The sequence below is a fragment of the Acomys russatus genome, chromosome 29 (genome assembly GCF_903995435.1).
Source record: "Acomys russatus chromosome 29, mAcoRus1.1, whole genome shotgun sequence".
Taxonomy (NCBI): Eukaryota; Metazoa; Chordata; class Mammalia; order Rodentia; family Muridae; genus Acomys; species Acomys russatus.
Genome location: NC_067165.1, coordinates 18,848,123 through 18,868,354, shown reverse-complemented (window position 1 = coordinate 18,868,354; position 20,232 = coordinate 18,848,123). Strand labels below are relative to the sequence as shown.

The window sequence follows — 20,232 nt, the reverse complement described above, 5'->3', positions numbered from 1 at the left end:
CTCCCCCGTGCAGCTGGCTGCGGGTCATTGTACAATCAAAGCTGCACGTCCTTCAGTAGGGGAAAACAGCCAACAAGCAGACTGCTTGCTCTGCCTGCCTGTGGAGGCCGGTGAGGCCAGGGCCTGCTGGGACTTGAAACCATGAGGCAAGTTAGAGGTGTGTGGTTCTGGGCTCTTTTCATCCCAAAGCCATCTCAGCTTGCCAGTTCCCAAAGCCTCGTCGTGCACAGGGCACTGGGAAGGGCGCACTGAGCCTTGGGTGGGAGTCCTGGCCCAAAGCCGCAGAGGAGTGGGGAACTGGGGGTGGGGGGGGTAGGCTGTCTGAGGCTGAGCTGGCAGGTTTCTTGGGCTTTGCAGCTGCCTCCTGGGGTCAGAGGGTGCACTCTCTAGCCAGCCAGGTCATGGGGCCTCCTTGCTGGCAGGGTTCCCACTGGCTTCTGAGTCTGTAGCATAATGGCTACCAGAGCAACAGTGCAACAGGAAAGGCAAAGCTGCTATTCCTAGATCCGGGGGAAGGGGGAGGGAGGGTGGCAGCCTGGGGGCTCCAGGGTATCACTTGGTGCTAGAGTTTTGGCCTAGACTATTGCAAGGCCTGGACTTGATCCTTAGCTTGCTTTCTTTTCTTTTCTCTCTCTCTCTCTCTTTTTGTTTTTTTGTTTTGTTTTGTTTTTGCTTTTGTTTTCAAGACAGGGCTTCTCTGTGTAGCCTTGGCTGTCCTGGACTCATTTTGTAGACCAGGCTGGCTTCAAACTCACAGCGATCCCCCTGCCTCTGTCTCCCTAGTGCTGGGATTAAAGATGTGTGCCACCACACCCGGCTGGCTTCCTTAGCTTGCTTTCTATAGCCCAAGTCGACTCCTGAGACTCAGGAGGCCAGAAGAGGCCGGTCAGGTCCTGTTTCTGCTTGCCTCCCCTAGACCGCCTGGTCAGGGGAAACAACTCTCTGCTTGTCTCCTCTTCCCAGCCCCACTGTCATGGCTTTTGGGGAGGTTCTGTCTCTGTTACATCACCTCTCCTTGTCCATCTTATGGTCTTAGGAAAGGTGATGGTCATATCCTGTCACATGAAGGGCCACACTTAGTGCTGGGAGGTCATCAAGTCTATCCCTGCTGGTCTAGAATAGAAAGAAGGATCTAGGCTAGGCCCTGCTGAGGCTGAGGGTTTAAGGAAGGTGGCAAGGAAGCCTTTTCCCGTCTGCACTGTCACCTGATGGCCATGCTCAGATCAGCAGTGCTAATGAAACTCTGGTGCCTGGAGGCAGGCGGGCACTCCTCTCCCTTACCCTGAGCCAGTCTGACTAATTTACAGGGTGTTTTTGTTGTTGTTGTTGTTGTTGTTGTTGTTGTTACCCCAAAGGCTTCTCTCTGAAGTGACAAATGTCGGGGGGTTGGTTTCGAGTTTCATATTTTTACATTACTGGGTGGAAAAGAAAAAAAAATCAAAAACCAAAAACACACACCTTTCTAAACCAAAAAAAAAGCAGCTCTTATGGAATAGACAACTTCACCTTGAAAACACTGAAAAGGTCCCTGTTGTTCTGAGACACAATCAGAGACTGAAGGGTTAAGAGAGGACTGGGGCCTGGTAGTACCTGCCAGTTAGGGGAAGGGAGACCGACCCACGTGTGTATGGGTTCCAGGGGCCCATGGGTAGGTTGCAGGCCATGGAGCAGTCAGCTCAGGGTGAGGAGGGACCAGAGTAGGAAGGAATCATCTCTCCAGCTAATTTGATCCTGTAGGTCTGAGACTAGTGTTTCTTCCTGAGAGAGGGCTCTTTAGGTAGAGTGGTAGGTGGGAAAAATACAGGGTCCATCTGGCACATAGAGGCTGGGGAGGGGAGGGTGCCACCCCCTCCTGTCTCAGGCTGGTAGCATTATAAACTACCCCCTGCCAGGGGCAGATGGCCTCCATGACAGATGGAGACTGGGCCAGCAGTGGGATGGGCTTCCTAGCCTCAGCCTGGCCTCTTCTCAGGCTAATAAGACAACCAAGGAGGCAGTGACATCTCTCTCTCTCTCTCTCTCTCTCTCTCTCTCTCTCTCTCTCTCTCTCCCCTCCTTTCTGTGTGTGTCTCTGTCTCCTCTCTCTGCATCATGCCTGGATATTCACACGCATGCGTGTGCACTCACTTGCCTTGCTAAAATAGTCTGTGGAAGAAGTAAAGGCGCTCCCAAATAGAGCCAGTGGATCTCATCGCATAGTGTTTACTGTGTAGCAGGGGGTGGCAGGTGCCTAGGCCTAACACTGCCCACCTGTCTGGGCTCCTGATGCTACCCTGGTTGGTTCTCCAGTGAAGCTGATAGTCTCTGGGGTTGGGAGACCGCTGCAGCTGAAGACCAACCTGCTAGCTGAAGACCCTTTCCCAACTCCCCAGAGCTTGGGCCTGGGCAGCAGCTCCTCCCAGAGGACGGCACCCCTTTATTATGCGTTCCTGCCCCCTCACTGCTCAGGCAGGCAGCGGTCTTCATTAGCCAAGGAGCTGGGGTCTGTTTTGGCTGCCTCATCAGCATCAGTGAACTGCGTCCCTGCGAGATTTGATACAATTTAATTAACCTAATTAAAAGCTCTGATTGCAGAGATGATTGGGGTAGCGCCAGCAGCGACTGCATATTTATAATGAGCTGCAAGGTGTGGGACCGCAGCCAAACGCCACGCATCCTAATGAGCGGGGAGCCGGGAGCCACGGAGCGGGAGAAGGAACGTTTATTTTTGGCAACAATGCCCAGTTCCTCCCTGCCAGGGAGTCAGAGACCCAGGGAGCAGAGACCAACCGGCCCACCACTCTCTTCTGCACAAGGTGGAAGCACAAATGTATGTTTTCCCTGCAGGCAATCTTGGGCCTTTGGATACCCTGCCTACCCAGGAACTCAGTGCTAGTGTCTCTGTTTGCAGAGGGGGAGGAGCGGGGGGGGGGTGGGTAGGGTGGCAGGGGCTTTTCCGGCTGCCTCTCTCCATCTCTGGGAGCCAGGGACCACCTTCAGAGTTGTTCTGAGGACACAGGGCCCAGTATCATTTCATTTCCAGACTTCGGGACTTCTGGGCTCTCCTCTTAAACTTGTAAAAGGGAATCTGAGGCTAACCAAGACAGGCCCAAAAGTCAGATGAGAAGTCAGAAAAAGGAGTCTGAATGTCCAAGGGTCCCAAGTGAGGATTCTGGCCCTAGAGCAGGAGGGAGAAACAGCAGCAAAAACTCCCTGCTCATTCTACCAGTTGGAGTCCCGCATCCGCAGCTCCTAGCTCCCTCCTGAGGCCCCTGCCCACCTCCCCTGGACTCTCTTCTCTCCCACCGCCTCTGTCGAGGGGGAAAATCTCAGTTTGTCTGACTCAGCGCTTCCGCTGTAAATCACATCTAATAATAACAAGAGTGAGAGCTGAGGCAGAGATGCTGTGGGTGAAGGGGGCACTGCCAAGAAGGGATGCACTGCCCAGGTGTTAAGGGGGCGGGGGTCTCTGGGGTGAGCTCTGGAAGCCATTGTCATAGGCCAGGAGGAAGAAGTGGGGAGTAGCCTTTTAATGCCACCCCCCCCACCCACCCCCGCCACCAGCCACCACTCCTGTTCAGGAGCTTGCACAGGTCATGAGCTCAGCCAGGCTGGCCCAGCCCCCCAGTGCTTTGAGCACTGCCAGGACAAGATGAGATTTGTCCCTAGCCCACCTTGCAGAGTTGCAGCTGTTTAGCACCGTTATCAATCTTCTCTGTGGGTTTAATCATCTCTCTGTCATCCTTCGGGGGTGGGGCAGCCCTCCCCTTACTGGATGGAGCTCCTCAGCCCCAGCTTCCCTCCAGTGCCCCTCCCCCCAGGCACACGGTAAGAGACAGAGTCTACCAGGGTGGCTTTGCCTCACATCTCAGTGGTAGAGGCTGAGTCAGGGGATAGCCTTAAAGTATACATAGGGACTTCGCGTAGGCAGTGCTGGAATTGGCAGAGAATGTACCCTAGCTGGCTCTCCGTTTGACTCCATTCCAGACTGGGTAGGACCGGGCCTAAAGGATGGCCATGACCTTCAGCCTGGGCCTGGAGACTCTTGCACAGGGCCAGTGTCTGTCCTTTTAGCCAACTCTGGCCTTCTTCTCGGGTAGATCCTGTGTCTCAGGAGCCATTGGGTAGGAGCCATATGCCCATTGCTTTGTGGGGGATCTTGGGAAAGAGGGTACACAGGAGTCAATGGAGCCTGTGTTGTAGTCCAGGCTGAGAGCCAGGATGCAAGGGTCTCCAGGGCCCCTCCCAGCGCTGACGTACAAGATGACCTTCAGGGCCATGTCTTAGCCTTCTCCGCTGCGCTCTCTTTCCCTCCAGAGCATCTGCAGAATGGGTGAGGTGGGTGGCTGGGGGGTCACATGGTGGCATATATGCCCCTAGAAGAACAGGGGAAAGAGAGTTGCTTCTTCCTTTCGCTCCCTCTCTCAATGCCAAGGAAAGCTACTGCTCCCTACTTCTTGAGGAAGGTGTGACATCCCAAAGAGGAATGGGGTCCTGCTGGGCTCCGCTATCGTTATGAATGAAGACTGAAGGACCCCTGAGCCAAGCATCCCTTTGGGGGTTGATCAAGGCCCTGGAGACTCACCAGCTAGCCTGGGCTGGAGAGGGTTTTTTTTTTTTCCTCTTCCACACAGGCTGGCCTCTGGGAGACAATGGAGTGTTGACAAGACTTAAGTCCTGGTCTCACATGACCTGACCAGGGCTGTGGGTGGACTGCACGTGGCCGAGCCGCCTGAGCCGACCTTTGGTTGCTGGCTAGAGAAGAGAGGAAGCCATGAGGTCTCCTGCCCACTCAGTACCCTGGGCACACTGCCACCCGACCCCAGGAACTGCCCTCTGGGCACACACTCTGTCCTCCTCCTACCTTCTCTTCTTACTCTTTCTTCTGTCCCGGCAGCACATGTGAGAGCGTGTGCACTGTGAATGTATTTGTGTGTGTCTGGCTGACTGTGGGATCGGAGACACACACAGGCTGAAAAATAGGAAGAGAGGGAAATCCTGTGTGAGCTCTTCTCCATCAGGAGTGAAGGCCGTGCTTCTCGGGGGGTGTGTGGGGTGAGTGGGAGAGGACTAGCACCAGGGATGAGGCTTTGTCTCATGCTTTGGCCTGGGTCTTCTTCGTTCCTGTAGAAGATGGCAGTGATGGAGGCTGACTCCTGTGGACGCATCTTGTTACACCCTAAGCCTAGGCTGTGACAGAGCCTCAGCGTCATCTTCAAACGTGAAAAAGGATAAAGTCAGCGTGGTGGCTCACACCTCCATGCCAGCACTTGTGAGGCTGACACAGGAGGATCTTCCAGTGTAAGGACAGTCTGGGCTGTGTAAGCAAGAACCTGTCTCAAAGGAAAACAAAAAGCAAAAACAAACAAACGACAAGCAGAATTGGGACAGTTGTATAACTATCGTATTCAATGAATAAACTAAAAAGATATTTAATGAGGAAGCAGGGTACGCACATGCACACACATGTGCATGCACATACGTCCTGCACACACACATGTACACAGTACACAGATGGGTCAAGATGAGTGAAGAGGGGTCCTGAAACAGGTTTTCCTTTCTTCCTCATCTCACCACAGTTCTAAGGTAGGTGAAGCAATAGGGGTTATCTCCAGAGAGTCTTCGGATGTCCCTAAGGAGCTGAGGTCCAGGGCGACCGAGGTGGGCGAGCCAGTACAAATAACTGAGAGTGCGCTTGGAGGGCAGCCTGCCCTCCGACTTCGTTGCATACCAGTACAAATATTATGTGAAAGTGAAAAAAAAATTTTTGTCTTTCTTTGTTGGCAGCCTCATCTTTCTTTCTTTCTCTCTCTTTTTCTTTCCTTCCTTCCTTTCTGTATAGCCTCTCTGTGGCCCTGGGATCATATCCAGGGAAGTTAGACAGACTTGCATGAGATGCTAGGCATCAGCACAAGGAGGCTGCGGGGTGAGGAGGGATAGTGTCTGTGCTAACATTTACTCCCTGGATCTCACTCAAGTGAGGTTTCCAGGGGCTTGCCTGAGGAGAGTTTGTGGACTGTCTCATCTCTGTCCCCTCCTTTTTTCTTTTCTTTTCTTTTTGCTTCTTTTTCTTCTCCTTTTTTTTTGAGACAAGGTTTCTCTGCGTAGCCCTGGCTGTCCTGTAACTCACTCTGTAGACCAGGCTAGCCTCAAACTCACAGAGATCTGCCTGCCTCTGCCTCTGAGTGCTGGGATTAAAGATACAGGCCACTGCAGGCTCTGTTTTCTACTTTGACCCTTGACCTCTATACGGTCTTCCATGAATCCCATCACATGTTCAGGGAGACTGTATGGGACTACCTCTTATCAATGAAACAAACGTTGGAGCCTGGCAGGAGCTGTACTGGGCTGAGGTTAGGGATGGAACACTGGCCGAAGCTGAGGCTAAGGCTGGAGCTGAGAGTGTTGGACAGTGGTATGGTGGGGGCTGGCAGGGTAACCCTTTCAGTCTTGACAGGGATCTGAGATGCCTATTTTTAGTTTCTAAGGCAGATGTTCTCCAGCGAGGAGTGCTTGGTGTCTGCTCTCCCTTGGAGGGGCGGGACAGGTCCCCTCCCCCTACTCCCCACAGCTGAGCAGAGCCATACATCACCAAAGGGCTGGGGATCCCTAGATGTATTGCCCTAATACGTCGCTATAGCAACCCCTCTCTAATCCTGCATTATTCTAATGTGGTCCCCTCCCCACTGTGATGTATAGCTTGGGTCTCAGAGCTGCTGGTCTCCGAGTATCCCAGGGATGAGTAGGCTAGAGGTTGCCCTTGCTCCCGGGGCCCCATCCTGCGCCTCATTCTGTGCAGGAGGACCCTTTGTGAGGTTGGCTGTGGAGGTGGGGTCTGCCCTATCAGCCTACCCTCCTGCCTACCCAGAGAAGGTAAGCTGCAGGTCATGTGTGCCCAGCCCTGGTACACAAGAGTCTGACGCACTGAACCACGCCAGCCTGCCTGGCCTGGGGACCTGAGGCCTTGGGGTTGGGGGGCCAGGGCAGGACAATGGCTGCATTCCGACTGTTAGCCACAGGCCCCCCATTGTTTCTGTGGACACTGCCTGCTTGAGGGCAGCAGTTCTGGCCCTCACCCCTCGTGGCGCGTAGGATGCTCCCTGGACCACTCCCCCGGGGAAACCATAGAGGGGTGATTCATGGGGTGGCTAGGGCATAGCAGGCTCCAGCTGGGCCCAGATTCTGGGGAGCAGGAGGGGGAGGTGACTGAGGATTGTTTGTGTCAGGGGAGGGGGGCCGAATAGCTAGAGCTGAGTCCTCAGGGCCCTGGACGCCAACCACGTCATCTCCCTATCCTTCCTCTTGTGTGGGCTGCTTGGAGAAGAAGCCCCATTGTCAAAGAAGCAGGCCCACCCAGGCTAAACGGCAGGCAGCATCCTCAAAACGGCACTGGGGGAAATTGAGGTGATGGGTATGGCAAGGGGGTGTTCTCAGTTATACATCCAGGTAGTGACAGGGCTGGGAACAGAACATCACCCCCGTATATCTCCCTGGTGCTTAGATGTGCCTGCCACTTTTGATAGAAAAAGGCAACCCAGGGCTGGCCTTGGTAGAGGCTATGTTAAGCGCCTTCTCCCCAGCGCGTACATTTAGGCGAGCACTAGACATTCCTGGGGTAGGAAACGAGAGCTAAGGGGAATCCTAGGACCCTTTAGACTGATGTCAGAGGCTGTATGGACCCCACCTCCTTTGGGGCCCTGGAGGAATGAGTGGAGTGTGAAGGGTCCCAGCACTTTGACACAAACAATTTCACAGATCCAACAACAAATTTCATTGTTTCCTTCCACATCATTTTCTCACACACCTACCCTCTATGGCCGGCTGGGTGGGGTGGGGTGGGGGTGGGGTGGGGGTGTTGGGAGTACAGGAAGGGAATGAGACCTAGCCAGAAGCGTGTGCCGGTTAGCGGCATTGGTCTTCTCTACATCCGTTAAGCAGGGCGTTTGGCCGAATAGATGGTAGCTGGGTGGGTGGGTAGCTGGGTAGGTGCTAGATGAATGGTTGCATGCATAGGTGGGTGGCTTGATGAATGGAATAGTGCATGACTGGAGAATGGACTGATGGGTAAGTGAATGGGGGGGGGAGGAAATGCTTATTTCATATTTTGAGGTCCGTGGTGACAAACGATCTGGGTTGGGGACCCAGGAATCTGAGGCTGAGCTATACAGGTTAGAGGTTAACCTCTGGCCAGGGTTGCAGCCATGAAGGAAGCTTCGGTCAGATTTAATCTCATGGTTTGTGACCCCCATCTGGTTTGGAGGCCTTGACCCTGCACCGAATCTTTTTGTGCTAGGGTCAAAAATGTGCCAGGGTCTGCTAGAGGAGGGTCCTGAACGGCGCAGGGAAAGGCATAAAGGTTCGGGGTCCAGGAAGGGTGAGTGAGTGGGGGAGGGGTCTGATGGTTCGGGGGCTGAGGGACTGTCTTTGGGAACCAGGCCCTGATCCAGGGACTCTTGAGCAAATCTCCATCCACTCTTCATAGTCCAACTTAATGCCTCTGAGTGCTGTTTCCGCAGAGCCCAGTACAAAGCCTTGGTACATGGTACTTGTACTTAGTATTGTAACATCAGAAGACAAGGTTGGGGGAGAAGGGGTGCCACAGACTGGAAGTAGGCAATAGGCTTAAAAGCTGTACCTAGCATTGATTTTTCTGGGTCCCTCTGAGGAAGGCCTTTAATATCCCTGGGCCTCGGTTTCCTCACCTGTGGACTGGGGATGAGAATTTTAGACTTACATTTCCTACAGTGGTTTTATGAATGAAAAGAAATCATTTTAGGAGGGCAGTAGTGCTAGGGGAAGCACTTGATGTTGTTTTTTTTTTTCTTTTCTTTTTTTTTTTTCTGCAACAGCTCAGCAATAATACATACTGTACACATAAAATTATTTTTTACAGCTAACATTTAATGTGCACTCACGACACTCCAGGCTCTAAGTGTTTATGTTATGTATTAGCTCGATCATCAAGTCCTCACTGCGGTTCTGTGGGGGCAGTCACTGTTATCTTCATTTGCAGAAGAGGAAAGTGAGGTACAGACAGTTGAAGGAACTTTTCAGAAGGTTCCAGGCCTGTAAGTAGGTGTAGCAGCCTGGGCAGATGTTTAGGTCTCCATCCTTGGCTACAACGTAGTTGCTCGGGATGTGGAGGCTTGGAGGGGGTCCAATCAGGAAGACGTCCTGATCTTCCGAATTAACTTGGGCAAGTTACCTAACTTTCTTTAACTCTGTAGGATTCATTTGGTTCGGAGTAGTGGAGAGAGGGATGTAGAGTCTAGTCAATAGCTCTAACACCCTCAATTCCCAATTTCCACACCTGAATTCTGGAGCTTTCCCTGCTTGAGTGACCACCCGGCATTGGCTACTATTTTTGCCCTTAGCCTTAGTATAAAAAGAACAGGGGCTAAGGAGTCAGATAAAATGGCTTCTACCCTGATTGCTGGCATTTGCTGATCTTGCTGCCTTGGCTAAGCTAATGTTCTCTAGTGCCCAGTTTCCTCTTTTTATAAAATGGGGCGATATTGTGTGACACGGTAAACTCAAAGCAAAAGGTAAATGCTGGGGTATGTACGACATAAAAGTGCCCTTGGAAGAAATGGGGTCCCTGGTCAAAGGTCATCATCTTACCGTGTTTTTCCCGGTACCCCAATGTCTAAGCTCAGGCCTCAGGTAAAACAACTCTGATTTATCCGCCACTTATGCTAAATATCATGCGCATTACCCCACTTAATTCTCAAAGCCACTCTATAATACAGAACGGCCATTGTCATTGTTCTGGGAGAACAAGGCACGGACATGTGAATTGCTTGGCTTAAGGTCACAGGATGATGAAAGATGGAGCTAGGACTGGTCGTCTCCAGGTCTGTTTCGCTTTCCAGCCCCTGTGCTTACACTCAGTGTTCTGCCTCTCCTGAGTCACAGCAAGTTCCTTGGGACTTTGATGACACAGGAGAAGGCAGGTGATGCACAGATGCTAAAGGGGGCTTTGCCACAGGCTAGACCTGGCTGTGAGCTGCCTGCTTAGGTTCTAGCTTCTGCACGGAGCGGGTACCCCCTCCTCCTCAGTTCAGCTTCAGCAAAAGCCCAGGCAGGGTGACGCCAGGCTAAGGGAGCAGTGCAGGGCCCAGGTCTACTTCGGCTCAGGCTCCCGCTCAAAGCTGAATAACCGGGAGCCCTTCAAGAAGGATTTCTGAAAAGCCATCAGGAGTGAATCATTGACTTAGGGAGGCAATGAATCAACCGGGAGTTCATAAAACGGCAAATGAATCGGGTGTGAGAGCAACGGAGCCACCGCTATTCCCCAGAACCCTCCAGGGACAGAGAGCCGAGAGAAAAGAAATAAAAATAACACAGGGCCTTATGCCTGCTACAAACCCGAGGCAAGCCCTCTTTCCACGTGAGAAGGCAAAGGAAAAGAGAGGGGACAGGACCCACTGGTGGGTGAAGTGGGCCAGAGGCTCCCAGGGTTCTGTGGGATCCCTGGGTCCAGGCTGTGGGTGTAATTAGCAAACGCCTTTTTCCCTTCTTTTCAGGAGCCCTCACAAGAAAGAACACTGATTTTGACGAACACCCAAAATAATGTGAGATCAGGCACCATGCATTATGCATGAGGTCTGATTTAACATGAACATTATTTCTTGTGTACGAGACCATATGCCTCCGTGCTGTCTCTGCAGCCTAATAAAAGCCAGACCCCACCCTGGTCAGGCTCAGCAGGGAGATGTGTCCACTGCTGTGTGTGGCTGGGGATGAGGCAGACATAGGAAGGACTGTGAAACAGTGCTCCTGGTCCTTAGGTCATCTGAGGAGAGTCCATTAAGATGCTCTGAAGGGAGGTGGGAAGCAGGGGGTGGGTTATAGTCTTGTAATGTACAGTGGATATTACTTCATGAAATGCTAGTGTGTGTGTGTGTGTGTGTGTGTGTGCGAGAGAGAGAGCGAGAGAGCGAGAGAGAGAGAGAGAGAGAGAGAGAGAGAGAGAGAGAGAGAGAGAGAGAGAAGGAGAGAGAGACACGAGGAGCCTGTGATTAGGTGAAGCTGGGTTCATCACAGGGCCATGTGGGGCCTGTGCATAGCTAGGTTTTACTGTTCAAGGATGATGGTGGAATGGATAGAGCTAATTGCTGTGTGTGTGTGTTTGCATATATACACACGCATATGTATGTGTGGGGGTGTGTGTTTAAAAAATAAGATCACACATACATACAAACACACAGCCTAACTTTAATTATCTGAAAGGAGCAGAAAGCGATCTGGGAGGAGCTGGGGCAGTGATGAGCGGGCATGTATTTGGAAAGTGGTTTGTGGGGTAAGTGCTTAGAAATCTCGACAGGAGAGGGTCTGGCTAAATGTCACAGCGGACAGTAGTGCCTGGACTTCCAAGAGTTCAGTGCCAACCACCAGAAAGCGCCAAACAGTGGTATGGGTGAGGGGGTGTGTGCGTGTGTTTGTGTGTGTTTAACTGTTGAGAAGCTAGTGAGAGGAGAGATGGGAGTGTAAGTAGGATGAAAGAGTAACACGTGGTAGTGGGTTTCTGAGCATGGCTGTGTGAGTGGGCAGGCAGTAGATGGAAAGAGAAGGGTCAAAAATGAGCATATTTGTGTCTGTGTGTGAAGCAGGATTGCTTCCTTTGGGGCCTGAAGTCACCTCTACTCTAGCTGGCAAAACCTACAGAGAAAGCACCCAGAAGTTGACTCAGGAGGAGGGCATGCTCGCTTGCTCGACAACGAGGTCCTTCTGGTGACTGGTGTCATGTCCCAGCTTAGGAACCGATAGAGGGCAGTCCTCCCACAAGGAGTCTTGAGCAGCACTGGGGAAACCCTGGCAGACCTAGCAAACACTAACTCTGGGGCCTTCACATAACGACAGGACAAAACTGAAGTGTCTTGAAGACATCAGGCAGTAGTCTCTAACCTGAGACCCCTGGGAAGATCCGCTTGGCTAACCTTAACAGGAGTAGCTGGGCCAGATAAGCCCCTCCCACCCTACCCTCTGCCTAAGTGACTCAAGTCCTGATGTGGAAAGTTCAGAAAGGAAGAAGATAGGCCCTGGGTGGGTCATGCTGATTTTTCTTCCCCTACGCAATTCGAGAGACCATCTAGGAACTTCCAAGTAGCTCCAAGTGGGCTTAAGAGTGCTTAAGAGCCAGATAGACCTGTGTGGACAGTCACTTGGATTCTAGGGACAAGGGACGATTGGTTAGGATTTACAACAGGCAACACAGAAACCTGTACAACCTGGGGCAGGAGGTGAGGGAGATATCAGTGTGCAGGAACAGGGAACCTGCTGAGTTTGCCTTGATGACTACAGGTGACCACGATGGCTACCTTCCTTTCTTCTAGCCTTAACCGCCCCTGACCCTACAAAATGCTCTGGATCAGATGATTCTCTGTATAATATGGATTCTGCCCCCTTATCACGTGGCTCTGGGACCAGCCATGGATTTTCACACATGCAGCGGAGGGTGTTCTCATGAGACCAGTCCTGTTCTACCGACCTGTGGCTCCATGATTACAGGAAATAACTTTGAGTGTAAAGAGTGAGAGACGGTCTCGGTAACTCCAAGTCTGCAATGGAAAGTTGCGCTTCTTTGGATGAGGGGGCTGATATTAGGGACACATGCCTCTCCTGGGCAAACAGAAGCTCTGAAGACCTCTGGCACAAACACGTAGACCTGCATACAGGAAATACAGAGGCCCTCAACTTGATGTGCCTTTCCTAAACTATTCTGTCACAGGATTAGGACTCTAGGTTCCTAGGTTGTCTGGAACAAGAAACCATAGGGCCTAATGCGCCAGAGGGGTTCTCGCTGGGTAGTTATCCCAGGCTGGTGTCTCATTAAGCAAAATCCTTGCAGTGCAAGATCTGCTCCCACCCTCTTTCCCACCTTTCCCTCTCTTCCTCAGCTGCCGTTGGCTCTTGGGAGGCTGCACTGTTTTGCTATTTTTGAGTTGACTTGCTTAAATAATAAGCCCACCCTCTTATACAAGATTAAGCAGACAATTAGGAAATCAATCAATCAATTGGTGTCAGCTGTAAGCAAGAGACCAATGAAAGGCCCGTCTTCCTGAGGCCTTTTCAATTTCAAAGCCTGCAGAGGCTGGCAAGTTTTGTTGGCTCCCATTTTGGGACCCCTGCCCCCCCCCAACACATCTAGGGGTGGAGAACTAGGGAGTAGGAGAGATATGGGATAGCCTTAATGTTTTGTATCTAATGGTGCATGAAATGAGAGGCTGAGGTGGGGTAGCCAACGGCTCATCCTGCTGGTTCCCAAGTCTGAGAAGTACAATGAGGCTCGGCTGGGAGAGGAGATGCAGCACAGCGGCTGGTGGGGACTCTGGTGCCCATCACAGGTGAGTCATGAACTGAAGAAATAAAAAAATTAAAAGGAGCAGAGGGAGCAAGCTGAGCTCTTGAAAAACCCAGGAGCCTTTGTGTTTGGAGTGACAAGACCCTCCATTCTTGAGGGGCAGAACCCAGCAAAGCCTCCAGGAACCATTAACCTGGCAGTTATCCCTCAGTCCCAGTCCAGCCAAGGGCCATCACCCACTCAACCAGGTGCTCTCCAAGGCCTAGACTTGAGCAGCTTCCCAGGCAGGTGGGGAGCCTCCCCCCCCCATCAACTTTCAATCTTTGTTCCACCAAGAGTAAGAAGAACCTTGTATTTCTCCCGAGCCACGGTCTGTGCAAACAGGAAGAGTTGTTTTTAAGGAAAATAAAACAAAACTTGACTGGGATGCCATCATGGGTTTTGAACTAAACTGAGACCTGCCCCCAACATGGGGACTTTCTAAGGGGAAGCTGTTTCTTAACATTTCTGAATGTTGGTTTTCCCTTCAGGTCTCGCCGCACAGCCCTGCATTCTTCCTTCCACCAGCTCTACCCTCGGGGATGTTCTTGGGTGTCTACCCTAGGAGATACATATGTCAAGCCTTTCCCACAGCATAGTCTATGCCTTGACTCCTCTCCAACGGTGGCTGGGACCCAGCAGGTTGTTTGCAAAGCAGACAGCTTTGCCAAAGCAAACAGGCAAGACCCCCTCCTAGGCTGACTGACTTGGTTTTGCAGGACCTCAGGCTGAACTCGCCAGATATGTCCAGGGTATCTAGGTGGGCTAGGATGGAAGATCACCACCAGGTTCCCAGTTGCCCTATAACCCTAATACTTGGCCTGGCCTCCTTTCGTGGAATGCAAGGTAAACTCAAAGTTAAGGATGTCAGGCAAGGAAAATAGTCAAGGCTGGCAATCCAGGAAGAGGTGAGCTTTGCTTGAGTGTCTGTCAGTTTGTGTCTGATGCACGGCTGGCCCCAGGTCCCATGTGAAATTCAGTGGTTTACTGCCCTAGGCCCTGGTCTGGTCTTAGAAGTCAGTGGCAGTAGGGTGTAACTCATTTTTTCTCTAGACTGGTGTACCTGGGCCAGGTGCCCCAACCATTGACCAAGCAACAGGCAGGCAGTCCTGATACTGACCCGGAAGAAGGCCAATCGTTCCATTCCTCTCTGAGTCCAGAACTTCAGGAGAGGACCAAGCAGGGGAATCTCATTGCTTCCTGCAAAAACAAGCCCAGCCCTAGCAGTAAAGAGAACAGGACACAGCCCTGGGGTACGTGTTTATGTGAGTAATAAAATATTTACTATAACATAAATATAAAGGGAACTTCCCAGTCTACATTATTTTTTTTTTTGCAATAAAGATACAAAGAGAATGCACCAAAACATTGTTCCAAAAAATAATAAAAAATAAAATAACAAAATTTAAGCTCAAACTTTAACAAACTGATGAAGAAATCGTGAAGGGGAAGCTCCAAACACATCCAGAAAATAAATAGAGACGGGTCGGAAGTCAGGAAACCATATTAAAATATCTTTTTCACTTTAGTCGGGTGTACAAAACCCTTTAGGACAGGGGAGGGAGAACCCAGAAAACCAAAAAAATAAAATAAAATAAAAACCAAGCACAAAATGTTTCTTTCCCCCCCTTGCCAGTGTGTACATATGTCACATATTTACATGGTTCCCACCTCACCCCAATTTTGGAGAATTGCTCTCCAGTGTTTCCCCAGCATCCCGAAGGGGCTGGAAAGAGAACAGGGGAAGCTGTAGGGAATTAGGCAGAAGGTTCTTGGGGAAACAGTTTATTTCTACAGCTGGTTAAAAAATAGTTCCAACTTTTCCAAGTTTCGTTCGTTAAGGCCAGGAGGGGCAGGGCCCGGCGGGGAAGCAGCGGCCCGCGGTGCGTGCTCGGTCTTGCGGGTGGAGATGCCCCTTCCCACCCGGGTGTGCGTGGAAGCGCAGACCCTCTCCGCTAGGCCAGGAACCAAGCCGAGGGCTCAGTAAAACGAAACGAAAAATGAACACTCAAAAAAATTTTTTTGTTAGTTTTTTTTGTTTGTTTTGCGTTCTTGGAGGAAGGAGGAGAGGGCAAGAGAAAGGGAAAATAAATTAGGCTAGATTAAAGCTTTGGCTATTTCCTGCTTTTATACACAGATGCGGCTCTCGCGGCCTCCCCTCCGGGGCCCCGATAAATACAGTATACAGCGATTTAAATTAAGGGCGCGGGCGGAGTTAGAAGGACCCCAGGAGCCGAGAGGCTCCACGAATAAATAAAAACCGTAAAAAACCAAGCCCGGAGAAAGGATGAGAGGGTGGGGCGCATCCTGGTGCGAAAGAGGCGCGGAGAGAATGAAGTGAAAGCCCCCTTCCCGTGACCTGCAGGCTACAGGGAGTCCGCACCCGGGAGAACTGCAGGGACTCTCCTCTCTCTTCGTGCTTTCTCCCGGGGAATCCCTAACCCCGCACCGCGTTACCTTTCGCTGTGGGGAGGCCGCTGCCGGGATCCGGCCCCGAACAGCCCGGGGACAGGGGCGGGGGTCGTCGAGGGTATAGGGACAGGGAGCAGGCAGTGGGCAGAGGGCACCCCGAGTGAGTTGGCGCATTCTGGGTCTTCGCTGCTCTCTCCCGGGAGTCGGGCTACACAGCCTCTCGGCCGCCCTATGCCGCTCGCCGGAGAGGGAGGTCGGTCCAGAGTGTTTGGTTTTGTTTAAAAGTTTCTGGGCTTTTTTTTTTCCTTTTTCTTTTTGTAAAATCCAAAGCAACCGAATAAACAACAACAAAAAAGAGTCCAGGCCGCGCGGGCTGACTGCGCGCTGGAGGCACCGCTGCGCCGGCGGGGAACCCAGCCCGCAGGGTCACTGCACGGAGCCCGGCAGTGTGTGGTGATGGTGGTGATGTAGCGCGGCCGGCGGGGGTGGCGGGGGCGCAGCGGGTGGCGACGCGCCCCCCCCGCCAGGCCCCAGCTCCCCCGGCGCATAAACATCGTCCATGGGCGGGTGGCCCGCGCCGGCCGCAGGGGTCATGCGCTTCTCCTTCTGCCGCCGGTTGCAGAACCAGACACGCACCACCTCCTTCTCCAGCTGCAGGCTGTCGGCCAGGCCGGTGATCTCGTGCGCAGACGGTTTGGGACACTTGAGAAAGTGGCTCTCGAGCGCGCCTTTGACCCCCACCTCAATGGACGTGCGCTTCTTGCGCTTGCGGCCCTGCGCCGCGATCTTGTCCAGGTTGGTGGGACTGCCGCTGGACGAGTCGGTCTCCTCCAGCCACTTGTTGAGCAACGGCTTGAGCTTGCACATGTTCTTGAAGCTCAGCTGCAGGGCCTCGAAGCGGCAGATGGTGGTCTGAGAGAACACGTTACCGTAGAGCGTGCCCAGCGCCAGCCCTACGTCGGCCTGGGTGAAGCCCAGCTTGATGCGCCGTTGCTTGAACTGCTTGGCGAACTGCTCTAAGTCGTCGGAGCTGGGCGCATCCTCATCCGAGTGTTCGCCCACCGACGAGCCACCACCTCCCGCGCCCGGGTGCAGGTGCGCCGCCGCCGCGTGCAGGCCGCCCGCGTGTGCATGTCCGTGTGCGTGTCCGTGTGCACCCAGGTGCGGCGGTGGCGACGGCTCCAGCTGTGCTTCGTGGCCGTCCTCGTGCAGCGCGTGGTGTAGGCCGGGCCCCGCGCCGCCACCGCCTGCCGCCAGCATCCCGGCCAGGCCGCCGCCGCCGCCACCGGGGTAGGCCGCCTGAGCGTATATCCCGAGCGGCTGGGGCTGGTGGCCCCCGCCGGCCCCGGGCGACGGCGACATGGCGGGGCCCAAGTGGTGCGCTGTGCTGCCCTGTGCCCATGCTGCGCCCGCGTGGGCCGCCCCTTGGTGCACCAAGCGGGCGTGGAAACCGCCGCTGCCGCCGCCGTCGTCGGCTCTGCCGGTGCCGCCACCGCCCGCCTTGCCGTGCTCCAGGTGCGGGCCTCCCGCCCAGTCGCCGCCTCCTCCTCCCGTGGGTAGCCACTGAGGGTGTGCTAGGCCCACGGGGTGGCCCGCGCCCGCGCCCAGCCACTCGTGGTGCATCAGCTTCTGCACTTCGCGGTACGCGGCCCCCGCGTGCAGTCTCTCGGCGGCGGCCGCTGCCGCCGCCGCCGCATCAGGATGCATGAGCGGCCCGGTGCCCCCAGCTCCACCGCCGGGGCCCCGCGGCAGGTACTGCGCGGTGGTGGCCATGCCGCCCCGCGCCCTGCGCTGCGCTGCGCCGCGCCGCCGCCGCCGCCGCCTCGCTCCGTCTGCGGGCCCCGCCGCCGCGCTCCGCCGGCTTAAAGCCCGGACCCGCTGGGCGCTAGGGAGCCCCACCCCTCCCGCCGCCCATTGGCTGCCCGCGGAGCCGCCTCCCGCCCCCCGGCCTCGGCCTCCGCCCCCCGCGCCCGCCCGCCGCCGGGGCCTGCAGCCCAGAGCTCGCCATTGGGCCTCGCTCCCGGGGTCCCGCGCGCCGGCAGTGCTGATTGGCCGCTGGGGCTTCATTCATGACCCCCCCGCTACCGTCCGCGTACACATTCACGCCCCGGGGGCGCGGCCGCCACGTGGGGAGTGGCGCGGGGGTGGCACTGGGACCGCACCCCCTCTGGTCCCGGCTGCGTGGGCCCCGCTTTCCCCGCAACGCGGGAGACTCGGAACCCGGTCGGTCCCACGTCCCACACAAGCTGAATTTCCACCCGCATCCCACTGGGGCGGGGGGGATTGCGGGCTCCGGGAGGCGCTCGGGCTCCAGGCAGAGACTCAGTCCCGCACTCCTCCCTGCGTTGTGCCGCTGCCTGCGGGCCAGGATTCCGAGTCTGGGCTGCAGCGAAAGCAAGGCGGCGTGGCTTCCCGACTGGTTACCGCGCGGCTGCTCACCTCCGCGCCCTCGCCTCCTGCGGCTGCCAAGTCGCACCATGCGCTCCCCTTCGCGCCGCTCCCACGGTCTCGGTTTTCCCTCTTCTCCCTCTAGACTTAGCGTCACAACTACCAGGACCTCTCCGGCCCGAAAGTGCAGCAGGCACGGACAGAGGCGGATCAGCTTGGGCTTCATGCCTCTAGCCGGCTGACCTTCTTTTTCCTGGGCACCGGAGGCCAGGTGAGTACCGCGTGGGCAGCGCTGCGCCAGGACAGCGGGCAGCAGCGGCTCTGCGCGGAGATGCAAGCTCCTGTAACCAGCTGGGCTCCCGGGTTCTGGAATGAGAGAACCTTGAGGTGGAGATTGGTTCCAGAGAAAGCGCCACCAGTGGGTGGGGGATGGACACCGGGCCCTGTCCTGCGCTGCTATAGCCGTTTCTTGCTATTTCCTCACTGCTTGAACCGGTGTTCGGTCGTTGGTGCTTGTTGCGGTGGGGTCATGCCGGCGGGAAACTTGCAGGAGAGGGTGGGTGGACTGATTCAGGGAAGGACAGTTTGACACGTTAGAAATCCAATGTGCAGGCTGGCAGCTGTCCAGTCTCCCGTGGAGCCAACTCGGGCTTGTCTGGTAGGGAATTGAGTTTGAGGTGTCCTTGTTGGAGAAGTGGACAGTGGGATGCTGCCAATCTCTTCATCACTGCCCGTGAGTAGGGCCTCAGTTGCAGCTCGTCTGTTTCCTTCCTTTACAAGGCTCTGTACTTCTGCCCGTTCCTGTGCTGGGCTTCTGTCCACTGCTAGACCCTCACCTACCTTCTAGTCTTGTTTCAAAGTGATTCAGAGGTTCCAGGGTGCCGAGCTGGGGGGCCTAGCTTGGAGCTTGCCCGACAGGCCGGCTCAAGACTGTGGAATGGAGCCTGTTTGAAGAAAGGAGACAAGGGCTCTGAAGGCAGCTGCTGTGGGGACGATCTCAGAATGGCTGAGACAGAGTTGACAGTGATAAAAGTTACCCTGGGTATAGAAATGGTGTCCTCTGAGCCCTCAGTGGCCCAAGTTCAGCACCTGGCTGGCCTTCAAAGGAAGGAATGGAAGAGGCTAGGGTTGTCTGACTATTGGCCACAGTCCTGAACAGGCACCTTTAAGTTCGGGTCTAACTGGAGGGGCTATGATGAATACATGTGTTTGAACCCACATAGGGATGCTGGGTTTTCCTGGATCTTGGTCCAGGAAGTCATCACCTTGAGGCAGCTCAAGTTCTCTTGGTCTACTTACCTGGCTTAAGCTTTCTTCCAGACCTAAGTGTAGGACTCAGGCTTGGATTCCTACAGGTGAAGGCTCTCACGCCAGTCCTAACCAAGCCTGAGGTACTCTGAAGATTGGACTCAAACCGGAGCTTCCTCTGTCTTCTTCCTGTTAGAGTACTCTGGTCTGTTCTTTCTGAATTTGGGTTTCCTTTTTTTTGTAACTTGGGACTGACAGTGTCTTACAGTCCTCCTGTCTCCCCAAGGTGAGCAGAGAGTAACCCCTCCCCCCAACACACAAAGGGCTTTTACTCTGCTCTTTCCTGTTCTTGGTGTCTGTTAGGTGGGCAGCTAAGTCTGTTCCCTCATTTGTACAGTGGGCTGTGGGCTTGGGACCAATTTACCTTCTTTGCTCTTCCATCTTTGGCAGTCTGAGATTCTGTGCATCTACGCTGATCCTGCTGGAATATGGGAAATGTCTAGACAGCAGACAGATGGGATGCTGTGCGAATGTGGGGGGTCACCACCATGGCTCAAAAACAGTGACCTGTGGGTATGGTGCTGTTCTGTCCATTCTTTGGCCTGCACCTTAATCCTTAGGGGAGCTAGTGACATCATCCTTAGTGTACCGAGCAGAGCTGAGCCTTACTCATCCTTCTCCTCATTGTTATAGGTTGCAAGAAGTGGTAGTTTTGGCCTTCGGGCAAAGATGGCCAATAGCCTTATTGCTGGCCATGCTTGTAGGCAGGCACGTCAGGGCTGCCTGGAAGCTGTGTTCCTAGGTCTGTGCTGAATGGAGGGGTTGGCGTCAGAAAAGCGGTACCCAGGCTCCCAGGTTACCAG

At 54.2% G+C, this 20,232-nt stretch overlaps 1 protein-coding gene across 1 annotated transcript; it reads right to left on the bottom strand.

Moving 5' to 3' along the window:
• Positions 1-14,919: 14,919 nt before the first annotated feature.
• Pou3f1 (POU class 3 homeobox 1) lies at positions 14,920-17,506 on the bottom strand. Its single transcript, XM_051171363.1, has one exon. It carries the CDS (start codon positions 17,504-17,506, stop codon positions 16,160-16,162), a length of 1,347 nt encoding a protein of 448 aa, XP_051027320.1. The 3' UTR covers positions 14,920-16,159.
• Positions 17,507-20,232: the final 2,726 nt, after the last annotated feature.

Coding starts and splice junctions, on each gene's coding strand:
- Pou3f1 (XM_051171363.1), bottom strand. CDS start 17,506: ATGGCCACCACCGCGCAGTACCTGCCGCGGGGCCCCGGCGGTGGAGCT.